This window comes from Pyxicephalus adspersus, chromosome 2 (assembly GCF_032062135.1).
Source record: "Pyxicephalus adspersus chromosome 2, UCB_Pads_2.0, whole genome shotgun sequence".
In the NCBI taxonomy this organism is placed as follows: Eukaryota; Metazoa; Chordata; class Amphibia; order Anura; family Pyxicephalidae; genus Pyxicephalus; species Pyxicephalus adspersus.
Genome location: NC_092859.1, coordinates 95087741 through 95105108, shown reverse-complemented (window position 1 = coordinate 95105108; position 17368 = coordinate 95087741). Strand labels below are relative to the sequence as shown.

Sequence of the window (17368 nt, the reverse complement as noted above, 5' to 3'; positions counted from 1 at the left end):
TCTTACTTCAGCAAGTCTGGTTTCCAAACTGATTCACTAAAAGTCAGAATTATGCTAGAATTTACATTTGTCAAAAGGTAATGTCTTTTGCCTTGTAAAATATGTAATATACTTGGACACTATATTCTATTCAAATTGTTCCACCAACCCCCTGCAGTGACACAATACTTTCATTCCCTATAAACCACAAGAGATCAACAACTCCTCATTCTATAGGCACTAAAGTGGTTTCATTGGCCACATTACCATGTCCCAATGTTAAACTCATTCATTCCCCCCCCCCACCTCCCTCCCACCCTCAGAACCAAAGAACGATGATTTGCTGCAAGCAAAATCTACTAGATGAAATAGAAAATCTGCATTTTAATATCACATTAAGTTGTAATACATTTTAGGTCAGAGCACAGAAAAAAATGAAACCATGTAGAGTACAGGATTATGTATTTTACAGTTTGCCTTGTTATAATACATTGGCAGCTATATGGTAAAAGTAAGACTTTATAGGTAGAAGAATTTCTAGCCAATTCATAGTGCTTTAATGAGAGCAAAGCATTTAATATAGTCAATGATTTTTTTTTAACTTGAGAGGTGTGTTTTAAGTAAGGAATTAGTTTTGAAGAAAATTGTTTTTTACACCATCTAGTAAAGAAATGGAAGCCATCTGACTACTAGAACATTACATATGGCTACATTTCACCAATGAATACTGAAGCCATAATGAGCACTTTTGTTCCACACCAGCACCAGAATGTTTTTATTTTTTGTTCTTTTAATGACAATTTATTTGGGTTACTCAAACGCAGCACATGTACCAACCCTCAAAACAAAAAATAAACTAGCTGAAATAATTTCATAATGTAAATCTTGTGCTGTAGCTGAATTGTTTTTTATTTACAGTCATTTTTTATAGCAAAGGGCAACGCTGACCAGGCAAGGTGGCAGCTTCAAAAATGTTTGCAACCGTGTTTATTTGTATGCACAGACACTAAAATTATCCGGTCATGCACTGTTCATGTTAGGCATTTTGCATTTCTTTTCCAATTTTGTAACTAAGAATCTTGTTCCAGTCAATCTTCGTGCGTGTCACTGGAAGCTGCCGACGTAAGGCTTTGAAAGTAGTGTCAGACATTGTCTGGTAGTTCTCACTAATTGCAGTCTAGGACAAGAAGAAATAAAAGAGTAAAAATGATGCATTTCCAAAAAAAAAAAAAAAATATTAAATAAAATGAAAAAACCTCTTCTTATTTCAAATCATTTTAGGCTCAGGGATAACATTACTAGGTTTTTGGCTTCTCTATACAATACAGACAGAACATGGCTAAAAGGAGGTGCCAGTAGACTGCTGTATAAAATTATTTTACATGGTAGTAGTAAGAAGAGAGAAGGAGAAGTAAACAAAAAAATATATATTAATCTTTTTCCAAAGAATACAAAAAGTTTTAGACAAAATAGGGAGGGGTTAAACCCTTATATTTGTCATCTGCTTTCCTGTGGAGAAATGTAGCTACCCTCTTGATTGGAATGCCCCTCCTAAAGACAACTGACCACAGAACAGGAGGCAAGGTGGAAGAATTCTCCTTTGCCTCCTGTTCTAGGGACAGCCTAGGGATACACAGTTTATAACTGTTCTAGATACCAAAGTACTGCCCCAATCTGGACTGTGTTCTGGAGCCAAGCGCATGAAACTTCCAGTGCATGGGCTTCCTGCTTTGTCCAGAAACTGGGCAGTGAGATCCCCTGCCAGAGAGGCTGTATAATCCCAGTGCAGGGAGGGGGGAGAGCAGAACCAGGGGACTGCAACAAAGTAAGTGCCCACTGAGCACCAATGTACTCCTCCAGCCCCCATTGACCATCAATATAGTGTGTTTTTGATCATCCTACTGCCACCATTTTTATTATTTCTTCCAATATGCAGTGACCTGTTTGTATTTTGACTTCAGGGTTGTTTTCAGTTCCAAAAATCATGAAGCCATAAAAAGATGTACCTGGTATTCGTTTTCAGCATCCTCTACAATTTTAATGAACTCCTTTGCAGTCTGAACTTCATTCTGTAGGAAATAATAAAATCAAAATAGGTACCTTTAATCAAGTCACTGCTGAAACAAAAAAACATGAAAAGGGCAGTAACCCAAAGCAACCAATCAGCTTTTATGGTTGTGATTTTAGTCAAATGACACACAATTGGCTGCTATGGCTAACACTTTGCAATGCTTTTCTATTGATCCTCCAGAACCAGACAATTGTTATTCTGATAGCACACTTATATGCTTTTATATGGGTGAGCTGCCTAGTAATTTGAGTTTCCAACACACCCATCATCTGTTTTGAAGGTATATTAAACCACATATAAAATATAAAAAAAAAAAAAAGATATTAAAAATGCTCATACATAATACAGTACAGCATGTTAAATTACATTTTTGGCAGAGGATGATAAAAATTTGAAGATGTCTGATCACCTAGAGTAGGATTATTTGAATGGTTCCCCAAACCTTATCCTAAAGAATATTTTGTAGCAACCGACAAAGGTGCATGTGGTTTTGCTTGTTTATCGCCTTGCATAAAAATTGTTGGTCAGTAGGATGAAGTATCTCGGTCTAATTTTTTCTTTCTAAGAAATGCTGAAGGCCTGTATTTTTTCATTTTAAAGGGTGGTGCTTGGCTGGAACCTCTATATGAAGGTTTCTGAGCAGGAAATATGTTTGAGCAAACTTTTTGTTTCCTAGCCGACATTTATATCATTGTACAATCTGTTTACTCTCACAGAACTAGGCAGCATACCATTATATTACTGTCATATTCAAATAAATAATCCCTGTTTTCAGGAAATCTACAAAAATTAAGTGAAATATTGAGGCTTTGTTCAGCTTCCAAATTATGCATACTTACAGACACTGTTAGCGATTCTTCAACATCCTTATGGCTCACTAACTGTACATTTCCATCTTCATAATAATGAACCTACGTACAATATATAAGATTTTGTTTTCAGTTACATTACCTGGTGAAATATTTAATGAAACAGTATTTAGTGTTAAAAACAGTCATAAGTCCACCAACGCTATTCAGCAAACACTGTACATTTATGAATGGACAACCCTTAATTTTAAGCAGGCTTCTGTAGTGGCATTTATCACTAAAATCACTAAAGGCTTTTGCACTGTAAGAGCTCTTGCATTGCGTTTACATTGGGAGTAAAGTGACACCACTTGACGCACACAGTGTGTGTAATTTTAATTTGTTTCTATCTATATCAAGAAATAATATTTTTTCCCCACAGAAATTCCTGGGACTCAAACTAGAAAATCTGAGTGACGTGCGTCATGTGTACATGTACCATGCAAGCATCAAATGCTCAAAACAGGTGAACGCAATATCATTTGGATTTTCAGTGAACTTGTCAAAGTCTCACTTGATATCTTAAATCAGCAGACATTAACCCCCCTAGCATTCTAATTCTGTCAGTTTTTTGATGCAAAAAGTTATCCTAATTTTTTTGCAAGGAAATTTTTGTTTGTCTTGTGGGCCTGTAACTCTTAGTATTAACTCCCGGGTATGATAATTATATTTATTATATTATAATCATAAAATATAATATAATAAATAAATATAAAAAATAATGAAATAATAGACCACAACAATGTATATTATCAAAAAAATCTAATCTATCAAAAAATGTCAAAAGGTCAGGGATAATAGTGGGCAAAATGTAAATCAGGGCACTGGGCAATGATGTTTGGTGCACTAAAATATGTACTTTTATTTTTATTATATGTTGTGTGGTGTTTTTTACTGCAATAACCATTTAAAAGCAGATTACATTGCAAATTTCCTGCCCGGCCACACCCCCCGAATACATCACCACAACTCGCATCACCAGGAAGATGTCACATCCTCCAGGGTGATGCGAGTGGGGATGTCCCGCCCGCCTCACCTCCAGCATCCACCAACGCTGCTGCTCATCGCATCAACAGGGATTTGCAAAAGCACAATGCAAACCTTCTGCATTGTGCATCGCATCTTCCGGGTGATGCCAGCAGCAATAGTAAATTTCGGGGGAATTTACTATTGCTGTTCGCATCAGCAGATAGATGTGATGCACAATGTAGAAGTCCTGCATTGTGCTTCGCATCTCACTGCTGATGCGAGCAGCGTCGTGGCCGGGACCCCGGGTGGTATTTAAAAGCAGATTACTCGATAATCTGCTTTTAAATTTCCCGGCCATGCCCCCGACTGACCGGCGCCCCAGCATCACAGCTGGACCATCAGATCGCCGCTGGATCGCGGGGCAAAGGTAAGGGGGGCTTCTAAAGTTACCCTGAGTGTGACTCGGGATTACCGCTAGGGGGGTTATTATATCTTGAGGTAAAATAATACACATATTGCCTTAAGAAAAGTAAATATTAGAAAATATTGGGAACATTTGTTTTTCTTTTACTATTTATAAGAGAAAACAGCATGGAGATTCAAACCATTAAAGGTATTAACTCAAAATTGATTGCCAGGAGCAAGATTTCAGTTGTTTTTTTTTTTTAAATGGGAAATCTACTTTGGGTATGGAAGCTCAAACTTTTTTGCAAGTTCTGCTTTATTTACTTTAGCTAGAAAAGTTATTTTTGAGGCACTGAAGAGTGCATATCCTGAAGTCTTATCTGAAGAAGTATCACTATTCATCCTAGTATCTTTCTGAGCCAAGTAATCTTTACCAGCTAAGGTTTCCTAGATAAGTAGTCAAAACATCTTCAGCATTACAGCACAGGTCTAGTTGAAAGGCACCAGTTGCCATTAGATACACCACCAACTGCAATCAAATTTCCAATACAGGTTTGAACCAAACTGGCTTATGGAAACCCTTTCAGTTCTGAAGGCGAACCAACAGAGTTTATAATTAATTGAAATCACTTTGCAGAGGTCTATTTTTACTGCACTATATATAAATATGTGTTGGTGTATGCCATAAATATGCGTTGGTGTATGCTTATGTAAGGCAATTCATTCATTTGAATGGCATGTCATTGTAGCACAACAAACCCAAAACACACCTTTATTATAATATGGTCAGCACATTACAATTAAGCGCAATGCAGGTGTGTTGCCTTAGTGTATTAGAACTAAAATGCATCTACTTCATGAATATATGTTTAGTTTAACAAAAAAAAAATAAAAAATAAAAGGGAAGGAAAAAAAAAACAAAACAAAAAAAAAACACTCTTTTCACTTTAACGTCAGCTTAACCCCCCCAGCGGTATTCCCAAGTGAGACTTGGGGTGGATTTTAGTTGCAAAAAGCGGTAATCCCGGGTCACACACAGGGTCGGTAAAAATAATATTAAAAAAAAACCAAAACATTTACCTTGTTCCTTTGGCATCCTCCGGCGACCTGCTCGTCAGTCCAGGTCCTCGGGTGGCGTCCTTCCCCCATCTTATTGCGGCCACTGCAGAGACGTTCTCTGGGGTTTCCCGGTGACGTTGGTGCATGCGTCGGTTCGTGTGGCAGACGTGGCGGGAAATTTAAATAATTTTGTATTGGATTCAATACAAAATAACTGTATTGAGTCCAATACAAAGACATATATATATATATATATCTATCTATATATCTATCTATATATCTATCTCTATATATATATCTATATCTATATATATGCTACTGTACAGTTACATTACAGGTTTCACTATTTTTATGCACCTTTTTTAACAGATTTTTGTGTTTTTTTTATTTTAGGCTTATTAATACATTTAATAAATATTGTACATATTTCGGTGAGTTATGCCTAAGAATTATAAGCCTACAATGTAAAATAAATTTCTATGCAAAACAATGTAACTCTTTTTGCATGGAAATACAGACAAAATTAGAACACCAGGGTGGTTAATCAATATTGCATCAGCTTTACCATTATACTCATCAGAGAAATATGAACTATATGATTCTACCATTTAAGCAATACTGCCAAATTCTTTTGGAACCATATACAAAAGCAGTAAAGGACATTTTTTATGACTATATATGGAGAAGAAAAAAAAAACTGACAGCAGTTGATAAAGACTGTTTTATCATCACAGAAGGGAAACCTGTAAAAATACCTGGATTTTTAGAATTCCCACCACCTTGGTTGTAGAGGGCGTTATGGTAAATTTCCATTCTGACCTCCAGCGTCCATTCCTAAAAAACAGAAAAATAGTGCAATGTGAGCATTTGGTTGCTAATTTTTACAAAATTCATACAATAAGTTATTGTTGCTTGCAATGAGGCAATCGATTACATGGTAATAATACGTACACCCATCAATTTGTATTCGGGTGAAGATGTTGAAACAGAAAAATCCTTTTGTTAGTATGAAGTACATTATGTATAAAAACACATATTAATACAGAACCAGATCTAATCAAAGTTATAACAGCAAGGTAAAATATCAGTAAATTTTATGTATAACAAGTTGTGAGTGTGTGTTTAAACATTTGTATCCCTGAAAGTTGTGCAAAAATGAGATGAAATCTTTGTGTGCCCTATTCAAAGAGATTCTTACCCATCTCAGCATTTGCAACCACTTGCCTAATGTTAAAAATTCATGAGATGCAGCTTCAGTACTGATTGGGTATTCACAATTAGAAGGGGTGGATTCTAAGTGCAGTAAGCACTTGCGGGTTTGTTCTGTGCACTGCATAAATTAAGGAAATATACCATGTATACTATATAGTTGTAAGGAGAAAGGGAGGTATGTTTGATAAGTGGCAACTAGTGTACACATCAGCTGGTCATGAAAAGCCTGCAGCTAATAAGCGCATGTGTACCTGGGTAACCTTCAACAGCACAGCTACTAATTGTGTGGCTATTTACAGGTTGTCCAGGTATCAAACTTTGGAACATATTCAGCATAAGCTCAACTGATTACAAAGTATATTGCATAAAGTGAGTCATGCCAAAGAGATTATGCCCATAATAGTAAAACAGGTTCTTTTTCAAGACTGCAACATATGCATTCAAAATTTAAAAAAAAAAAAAAAAAAACTTACCAGAAGTTTTTAGCTTGAAACTGATGGCTTTCGATACATACAATTATTGTTTGCTGTCCATCAATAGTTTTTCCATATACCTAAGACAACAAACATACTTGATATAAAAATAACTTGCTATCTATTTTTGCAGCATTTAAAGAAAAAAAATGATTTATACTTACAGTACTAACTCCATTGGGATAATGATCTTTCACATAGGATCTCACTGCCGTGTCCACAACATTCCTCCAAGAATCTATGGCATTTTCTCCCTCATAGGGCCTGGGATCACTGGCTTCCTTTCTTAAGTGATCAAATTTGAAGGAAATCTTGTTCTTTGGATCCAAAAACCTCCCATTACCAAGGTCTCCATGTTCTGTAATTAATACCTAGGGAAACACAAAATGTTATCCTTGATTCTGTTTTTATCCTGAGAAGACTACAAAACTTGAAGTCCCAAAAAGGGACTATGCAACACAACTCTTAAAATAGATGCCTGTTATCTCTAATAATCAAAATGTGTCTCTTTGTTTTCACGTTACGTTACATCATCAGCCTGCTTCTACTTCATAAAACATCTTTATTTCTTAAAAAAAAAAAAATAAAAAAATTGAAAAAAAATATACAAACCTGATCCTCATAGCCTTCAATTTTTACTGGAGTAAACTGATCCAAGTTGTACTGTGCAAATGCACTAGATGCAAGAAAAATAAATGTCAGCAAATATCCACACCATAATTAGTACTTGGGTGCTTTTTTAAAATTCACATCACACAAATCATCAGCCCATCCACTTGTTACTGCAATACACTATAAAATGAAAACTATAACTGATTTTATAAACCTGTTTTGCTCGGAGGCTTATATTTGTACATGAATTTGATCTATTTAACAAAATTATAATCCACAGGTACTTCAGACTGTGCTGTCCATCACTGGTGAGTCCCTATCCAAACACAGGCTGAAGAGAATGTTTGTCCTTTGTGTTGGATGATTGAAGTGGAAGCTAAAGAAGTGGCTGTTCTGTCAGCACCTCAAGACTTGATACACCCAATTAAAATCTTCTAGTAAGTAAGGTAGTTTGCATACATTCATTTCAACTGTGTATTTGTTTACCTGGAGTGCAGCTTTTACTTAAGATTGCCAGTATGTACTGTAATCCTTGGCTTTATTTACCAAAATGAATCGCTAAAACATTCTATAAAAAAGTGAAAATGTGGCATTTCTTCAAATTTACACGACAAATAATGTGGGCTAAAAGTATGAGGAAACTGTCATTATTTGAGGTTTCCTAAAACTGGAAAAAAGCAGGGTTATTTCAATATATATATTTTTTTTATTTCCTTTTGTGACAACTTCATCCATTTGCTGGGGAAGGATGTAGCACATCCCCCCCCCCCCCCCCCCCTACCCAGTTTAGAACCATCCTATAGAGGCAATAGTAGGACCCATGTGATGTTTAGGAAATGTAGTTCTACTTTGCCCTTGATTGGGATACCCTAAAATACTCATCAAACGTGAGAGGGAATAGGGCTGATAATAACAGAGCAGAAGGCCTGCACACCGTAGGGAGCACCTTGTCTCAACTGTAAGCACTCTGGCCTCTGCAGCAATAGGTCACCAGGTTACAACAATAGACTTTAAGCGATGCATTATATTTCGGCGCTAAATACTGGTTAATAATAACACAATTGTGACACAAACCTATGCTCAGTGTGGCAGTAATACTTTTTTTGTTTGAAGTTTAAAAAAAAAAAAAAGAACAAAACTGATTGGATTCAATATGATAACAGATGTGTTCTTTTTGCATATCAGTCTATTTGGGGTGTAAGATATCACTATCAGGGTCTAGTTGGGGTGTAAGATATCACACAGCCTAATACAGGTGATTTATTAATGTAAGTTATAGGAGAGTTATTGCTGTCTGTAAACCCTTTTATATTAGACGGTTCCCAGATAGGGTGGTTAGTGACAAGAACTAAAAGTTTTGCTTTTAGCTTCAGTTTAGTACTATCAAATATTAGTGGCTACAATGTGGTAAAGGCAGATTCGGTCAGGCCATTGCATTTATTCTCTTCACTTTATTAGGCCTTTCAGTACCCGCACTGATACATTTCTGGCTTAATTACATATTGGCTATTGTTGTGTAGTACTATAGGTTGTGTGGTACAAAATGTTATTATTGTGTTAGAAATCCTGGAAAAGAGTACTCACTGTGCAGCACCTTCCCTGAGTAAGTTGTCATTATTAAGTAGGAACCGGACATCTGTACAAAAAACACATACATCAGAAAAAGGTTAAATATTTAAATTTTTGTAAGAGAATTAAATTAGTTCTACAAAGTTGTACAAGTTGTGTATATTTTATATATGTACACACACAAAAACATACTTATACACAATGAGACACACACACACACACACACAATGGAAGGAAATTGAAATTACTACATTTTAAACAACATGCCATTACTCATTACATAAACTCATGCCATTGTACTAACTTCAAATTTTCAGATTTGTAGCCTACAGTAATTTCTAAATGCAGCCAGAGATCATCTATACACACAAACAGAGCTTATCCACAGTATTGAGCTGCAATGACATGCATTGGTGCAATTCATTCCAAAGAGCACCTTAACACCGCACCCAACTAACATGTGCAAGCGTGCCATGTTACATGCGCCTTTTTCTTGTATTGTAGAAAATTAGGCAGCCCATTCACATGAATAACTTGCTTTAATTCAACACATTAATGTGAGTGCACCAACAGAGTTCATGTAAAGGGCCCTTTATGTATGCAACACTGCCCGCATGTTAGAGAAAGTAGAATACTAATGTAAGATATACCTGAATAAGCTTTTTAAAAGTGTATTGCTAGGCTGTCTATATTTCTTGTAACACCAGCCACAACGTCAAAGAATTTACAGTGATTTACACATTTTATAAAGGGTTATGCTGTACCCATTACAATTATTACTTATCATTGTCCTAACTTTGAATATCAATATAGTTCCACCTTTTGTTATGGCAGAGGCTTTGTTAGGCCAGCTGGACAGCTTTCATCCCCAGAGATGAGCACTCATTGAAGCTTTGCCTGTTCAGTACAGACCCATCGTTAGATGCAGTTAAAGCTGAAACGGGTATGTGCAGAACACTTAGAAATTATGTCAGGAAGAATTTATGCCAGGTAGCTTTAAAATTTAATTTTTATTATTAGGTACATAGATTTATCAGGATTTTTTAATAGTAAAGTCTAAGCTGATAAAAACAGCAAGGATTGATTGGAATCAAGTTAAAACAAGAACTAAACTGTACACTTTAGTCACCTAAAAAGCTAAAACATTGTTTCTTTCGGATAGAACACTCAGAAGTTGGTCTCTTGTCAGACATGCTGGAAAAGTAAAACTCAGTGGCAATCGGCAAACAGGTGCATGAATGAGTGGGAACTTTGGCATGCGAGTGAACCATAATGTGAAAACATATTTTGCATACTTGCACATTTGATCAGAGTTCCTAAGAGCCCAACCAGTAAAGTCTTGCTGTAAAAAGAACGCTGGTACATTGGTTTTTATCCCAGAGAAACCTACACCAGGTAGTTCTTAGCACAAAAAAACACCTATATTTAAAACTGACCCATGCGTTCCCTATTATTCAGCTAACGCTTATGTCACTTGTTATTGTTAGTGGTTCCCATGGTGCACCTCAAAAAATGAATGTCTCTTACATCAATTCAAATTATTCACAAGTAGGATAAATCACAATAACAAGTGTCCTGTTTACCAGCTTCATTAAGAATCGTTAGTTCCATTACCCTGAAAACCACCACACTTTACAGCATTTTAAATGCAGCCGCTTGTTTATATATGTAAATGTAAGCAAAGCGGAGGCAAGATGCATGACAAAAAAACCGTAATACTCACCGTTAAATACTTCGTTGAATTCCCCTGGAGGAGCATGGATAATGAATTTTGCCGCTACACGCACCTAAAACAAAGAAAAACGCACAAAGTAATTTTGTTTACACACACATCTATAAATATCATATTGTTTATTACATCCCTGTACTGCAAATTCAACTATGAAAGAAAATCCAAAAATGCCACAAACCCGGACAATTAATCCCCCTATCATAAACTACTATTTGAATATTCATATCACCACAAGCTGCCCAATGACCAAACTGCAACGACAAGTGATTCAGGGATACGGAAAAAGCAATGTCACCTGAGAGCAGGATGTGAGGTAAAAAGGACTACGAAGGAGTTCCATAAAGGTACATTTTAATTAACTCGTATCAAGCAACTTCAAATAATGTGATCTTAAAAAGTGCACAAACTTTTCCATCGTTCATGGTTTAGGGAGAAAAAGAATAACTTGTATAGCTTCATAATTGTATTTTTTAGTTTATCTTTATTTCTTCTTAAAACATGAACTTTGGACAAGTTTGTGCACTTTTCAGGCTCACATTATCTGAAATTGCTTGATACAATGTGCTTGGGTTGGCCTATAGGCAGCAACGAGATATCCACCAAAATGAATTTCCAACTTGATAGCAAAAAAGGTTTATTTCAGTAAACCTCATACATATATAGAAAGGTTACATCCAAGAAAATATCATTTACTGATGGACCTGAAATTGAAGTTAGATAAAATGACCACACTAAGCTTTTATTGAATCTTCTATAGTCTCAATAACCATAAGCACATCTAAAATAAGAGAGTGATGATCTAAAAATTAAAATTCACAATAAACACAAAGGCTATGTGAAGTGTATAAACAGAACTAAACCCATGAAATTAAAGATTTGTTATAATTTAGAGAATATCTAGAAAAGTTAATTGTGCCCAAGTAATAGTCTGAAAAACCTGGGCACCCCTGGTACCTCCTGCCTTATATAGCTGTATATATGCTGGCTGAGACCTCAGGCAATCGCTACTGAGGAGATTTCCAATAAGATCTGGTTGGAGGCTCTGACGTCCCTATCATTTACCTCTGTACAAAGACAAGGTGCAAAATAAGACATAATAAGTAAGTAAATGTGGAAAAATCAACTGCAGTGAGGCCACGAGCAATATTGGTGAATAGTCATTTGCAGCAAATTCTTTGACCGAGTTTCCAGAGCTTAATTCTTTAAGGGAGATCAAGAAAAATGTAAGACAAACAGCCAGAAGACATGTTATTTCTTGTCAGTGACAGCTCAGCACGGGGCCCTCAGCACCATGAACATGTGTAAATCCTGCAGCTCGCTTAATATCCTGATGCTGCAACATGCCTCTCATAAAGACACTTCCTAGTCTGCACATGGAAACATAAAGAGACTTTTATCTTTGTAAAAAGACATGCTTAACCTTTTCAAAGAATGCTGTACGAAATGTTAAGAGTTTTAAGATTTAATTGCAGCAGAAAAAAATGCTTTAATTTAGGTTCGGACTAAATGCCACAAGAATTCCAATGTTTTTTCATCACCCAACAACATAAAAGTGTATCAACATCTTGCGTGCCCATTTTTGGTTAAACAATTTAAAAAATGAAAAAGAGGAACAGTACAAGAGGAAAGCAGACATAATAGGGTGGAAGTTACAACGTAGAGAAGTTAAAAAAAAAAAAGCTCACAACCAACAGATTCAAAAATGTTACCATCTGTAACTCACAAAACACAACTTTGTAAACCTGAAATAAAAAGCTAAGCACATGGTAGAATTGATAACATGAGGATGCATTCCAACACAGTCATGACAAATTCTCTAACACCCACACTGACCACATAAAGCCAGTTTCTTAGAGACACTTCCCCATTGTTCAGGCACCGAGCACTGCGGGACATTGCAGGAAGTGGTTGTCTCTGAATACTCAAAGTCACTCAGATTTTTGAGGGAAAGGGACAGAGTCTGTGGTAGAGAGGATAAAAAGGTCACACCGGACGTACACCTATTTCTTCTTCCGTCTAAGGCCTTACAAGCATCACCCTTTCCCCAGACAACAATACAAATTCAGCACCAAATCTAAACCCTTACCATGATATCCAAATCTAGAATACCCAGTTATAGTTATACTATACCTAAATGAAAAATATGAAGTGTAAATATAACATTTTTAAAATGTTTAAATCCTGACTCTATGCCACTGTAGGATACAGTAGTGTTGAGTGTTCAGAGGGAGGAAAAGGTAATTGCTGCATGTGGACACAGAGACTGACACTCCTGGTAGTTCTGGTTTCCCAGGGCTGTGGTGACAGCAGCACCAAGCACAGAGAGGAGTATTCAGCTCTTTTCCCTACAGATAAGTCTCTCCTGCACGTCACCTGCCTCAGCTGCTTTCACATCCTTATAAACTTGTGTGGGGAGAGGCAGTTTCAAAAGGAAAGTCCATACAACTGAGCATATGATAAGTGAGCACTTGATAACAAAGAATCCATGAGCAGACCCATTCTAAAAGTGGAATTACTTTTAAAAAGTGGAATTATTTTGAAATTAATAAAATGCAGGCTTTTTGAGAAAGAACAGGCTGTATAATTCTCTATTGCCAAAATCTTCCTGTTCTGCAAAGGTACACTGACCTGCTCAATTTGCAACACAATATACAGTCCTGGAACAATCCAGACATTTGCCTGAAGACTCAGAACCCAGAAGATGACAAGGAGGATGTCAGGTGACTAAAGCTGCGTTCACACTTCCAATTTTTATCGTTCAAAATGAACGACGAACGAACTACAAACGATCGATTGGGCAAAAAGTAACCAACGACGCAAACGAACGAGGAAAGTAGTTGGAAATGAACGACCGGACCAGCGGATCGGATTGGACGACGATCGTTGACCATCGTTCGTGTGTACGATCGTTCATTGATCGTCCATGGTCTGAGCATGTGTGATGAACGAACGTTCCTGCGGTGCACGTAACTTCCTGTATCGTTCAAACGATCGCATCTATTGTGTGTACAATATCTACGAACGATCGTGTCGTTATCTGTATGCACAGGATCGGTGCTATACGATCGTTCGCAGATATCGTGCAGGATCGTTCGTCGTTCGTTTAACAACGATAATAATTGGAAGTGTGTACGTAGCTTAACCACCTAAGCGTTACACTGAGGTCTAGATTTCTGTACCAAAAGTGATCCACTGTTTTTCATTAAATTTTTTTTTTAAATTGTAGACCTGTAACTTACAGAAATATGTCCGAACAGGGGTTCTAGTAGATAATATGAATATAAAAAATGTTTGAAACACAATCATGTAAAAAAAAAAAAAATTACTTTTAATAAAATTAAAGGAAAAACACAAAAATCAGCAATGTAAACAAATCATAAATACTGAAAATACTGAAAAAGCAATAACTCTGTATATTGTAAAGTACTATATTATTCTAAAACACCTCCCTAGTGTGGCAATTTTTAAAACTTTGATTGTGTATTTATTGGAGTTTGTTTTGAATTATTTTGTATTTGATTGGATACGGGAGTTTGTATCCAATCCAATACAAAATAAGAATTTGAATTTCCAAGTTATTTACTTTTATTTTTTTTTTATTGGATTGGATGCTGGAGTTTGTATCCAATCCAATACAAAATGAGTGTTTGAATTTACCAGGTATATACTTTGTAATTATTTGAATTATTTTGTATTGGATACGCAAGTTTGTATCCAATCAAATACAAAATATAAATTTGAATTTCCAAGTTATTTACTTTTATTTTATTTTTTTTTTATTTTTTGTATTGGATTGGATACGCAAGTTTGTATCCAATCCAATACAAAATGACAGTTTGAATTTACCAGGTATATACTTTGTAATTATTTGAATTATTTTGTATTGGATTGAATACAGGAGTTTGTATTGAATCCAATACAAAATGTTTGAATGAGTTTCTATTTGAATTTCCCGCACACGCGCCGACGTCATCACGCACGCAGGGAGAAGCCGTCTGTTTTTTTTTTTCTCCGCCGGACGGCTTCTCCCTGCAGAGATCATCCGGCGCTGGAACGAGAAGGACGTGGGACAATCAGCGGGACCAGGTAAGAAGCCGGCCGGCATCTTGTGATCCGCTGGCCCGGCACACAAGATGCCGGCCGGCTTCTTACCTGTCCCGCTGGCACCCGACGAAGGCACCCGACGCTGGAGAGATCGGCGGACGATGATCGATGGAGGACGACGCTGGATGAGCACAGGGGGACCAGGTAAGTAAGGATGTGAAAAATCTCGGGCTTAACCATCCTTGCAATTTTTTTTGCCCGAGCGAAGGTCGGGCTTAACTGCAAGGAGGTTAAGGGAAGCAGTGGAGGTTTCTTTCAAGCAGATAAAGCTGCCATAATCTGCAAATAAATGCTGTGCACTTTTGCAGATACATCTGGGGGGCCACAAAGTTTCCACCAGTTTTATTCTGCTTTTTATGGGGGGGGGCGAGGGGGACAACTTTTTACTATTCATTGTTATTCCTTTTTAATGGACCCCAATGAAGAGATGTAAACAGTCTTTGTAAAAGGCTGTAAGCTAAAAAACAAATGATGTAAATGTATCAAACTTGCCCTGAGGTGGATTGGCAACCCAATAAATGCACAGAAGACATGTGTCAATTGTCCCCTAACATTAACATATCAAAATGATCATTAAATCTGGCATTACAGACAGGTGAAGTCATTTTAAAATCTTGGCCTCTCCACCATTAAAAGCATTACCTTGGATCAGTGATGCTGCCTATCTTATTAAGGCACAGAATGGAATGGGTGGGGGGCAACCCCTGCTCATTCATTTCTTACAACATAACAAATGAAATAAAAAGAATTGCAACTATGCAAATGAACAAAAGAAGAGTGAGGGAGGTTATCCACCAATGGTGGGGTTGGAGCGTTTTCTTATGTCCACCAACACTGGGGAATATTATTAGGGCTACAGACACCAATGCCAATGGTAATATGTTGAGAACTATTAGGAGGGAACATGTGGGGGGGGGTTGTTAATCACCAAAGTGGAGTTGGGGCCTTTTTTCGCAGCCACTAACACTGGAGGATAATATTGCAGTCCATATGACACCAATACCGGGGCTTATTATCGTGTCTACGGACATCAATTTTCTTCAGTGTGTGTTGTGGTGAGCTACTAAATATAAAGCAGGCCAGAAATGTTTAGACACTGAGGTATGTAAGCGTCCATTACTTATAATTAGGCTGCCTCATGTGATACAATGCTCCTCAAGGCATGAACACGTGATGCTGCGGGGACCCTCAATACCTTTCAGGGTGACCACCATGGGTGTACAATAACTGCGAGGTTATAAATCCAATCCAATCTTATAGGAACAGCTTTATTAGCAAACGTAATGTTTGCATCAATGTACCTGGGGACCTGCCATCAATTTGTGCATTTAGAAATTATTTATTATTATTTATTTATTATATAAATTATTCCCCACCCCCGTCACCTTTTATATTGCAGAATAAAGCACATTTTAAAAAGTATGTAAAGCAGCGACAGAATCATTTTTATTATTATTACCCAAGATTTATATATCGCCAACATATTACACGGCATGGGACTTTTCGTTAGGCGTTTTGATTGCTTGTGAAAAAAAGAATTGTAGTCAATAAAAGTCAGTGTTGCAGACATGCCAATTGATTTTTCTCACCCACTTGTGGCAAGGTGACATAAGCAACCAGTGTGCGGGCAATACAATCCAATCACTGCTTGGGGCGCTCTAGCTGGGTGATTGACTTTCTGCAGAGTTTGAGGCTGCTGCTGGTCATCAATGCCCACTACCAATATCTAACCATTTATTATTAATATTATTAAAGCTCCAACATATGACATAGCCAAGCATGGAACACAGGTACAGCAGCAGAACCATAGCCAGACCCTACGTCTCCTCCGCTGTCATTGTGTTATTTATTCATCACCCACAGACCCCATTGCCTGGGCACAGATATGAAGTTTGTGCCAGGGCCCCAAGTCACTTCTTGCTGCTATGTTATAGGTGGGAGCCTGACCGCAGTGCTGGAGCAGCTTCCTCTCACCTGTGACAACACGCACACATTTATTGGAGGTATTATTAGAGTTGTCACTGGGCCCTGACCCTAATGATTGGATGGGGGGGGGGGAGGTGGTCGGTGCTCCTGCCAGTCGGTGTTCAGCCATCTGAGCCGTGTTGTGTGTGGGGGACCCCGGGCCCTGGCAGCCATCCGGGTACAAGGCTCGGTGTATGCCCCGGCCGGGTCTCCGCCCTTTTGGTTCCTATTTTCGGCCGAGGCCGTACAAGGAGCGGAGACGCCGGGAGGAAGAAGAGGCGAGCAGCAGCAGCTGAGGGGAAAGCGGAAGTCAGCCAACCCCACCCGAGCTGAGCCCTGTCACCGGAGCCCACTCACCTGTACCACCTTC

General features: G+C 37.6%; 1 protein-coding gene across 2 annotated transcripts in view; it reads right to left on the bottom strand.

Annotated features, from left to right (window-relative positions):
* Nucleotides 1-343: 343 nt before the first annotated feature.
* Nucleotides 344-17368, bottom strand: part of CAPZA2 (capping actin protein of muscle Z-line subunit alpha 2) — a 34015-nt gene continuing 16990 nt past the window's right edge. Inside the window, exons 1-10 of one of the 2 annotated variants that reach the window (XM_072401555.1) lie at nucleotides 16493-16543; nucleotides 10921-10984; nucleotides 9213-9264; nucleotides 7629-7692; nucleotides 7181-7387; nucleotides 7017-7096; nucleotides 6087-6165; nucleotides 2890-2961; nucleotides 1986-2048; nucleotides 344-1156 (exon numbers count right to left, since the gene is read on the bottom strand). In XM_072401555.1, coding sequence (XP_072257656.1) covers nucleotides 1016-1156; nucleotides 1986-2048; nucleotides 2890-2961; nucleotides 6087-6165; nucleotides 7017-7096; nucleotides 7181-7387; nucleotides 7629-7692; nucleotides 9213-9264; nucleotides 10921-10984; nucleotides 16493-16528 — 858 coding nt within the window. In that variant the 5' untranslated portion in view covers nucleotides 16529-16543 and the 3' untranslated portion in view covers nucleotides 344-1015. Of the gene's footprint in view, nucleotides 1157-1985; nucleotides 2049-2889; nucleotides 2962-6086; nucleotides 6166-7016; nucleotides 7097-7180; nucleotides 7388-7628; nucleotides 7693-9212; nucleotides 9265-10920; nucleotides 10985-16492; nucleotides 16544-17368 lie in introns of those variants that run through there. The other variant, XM_072401556.1, reaches the window with a different exon arrangement.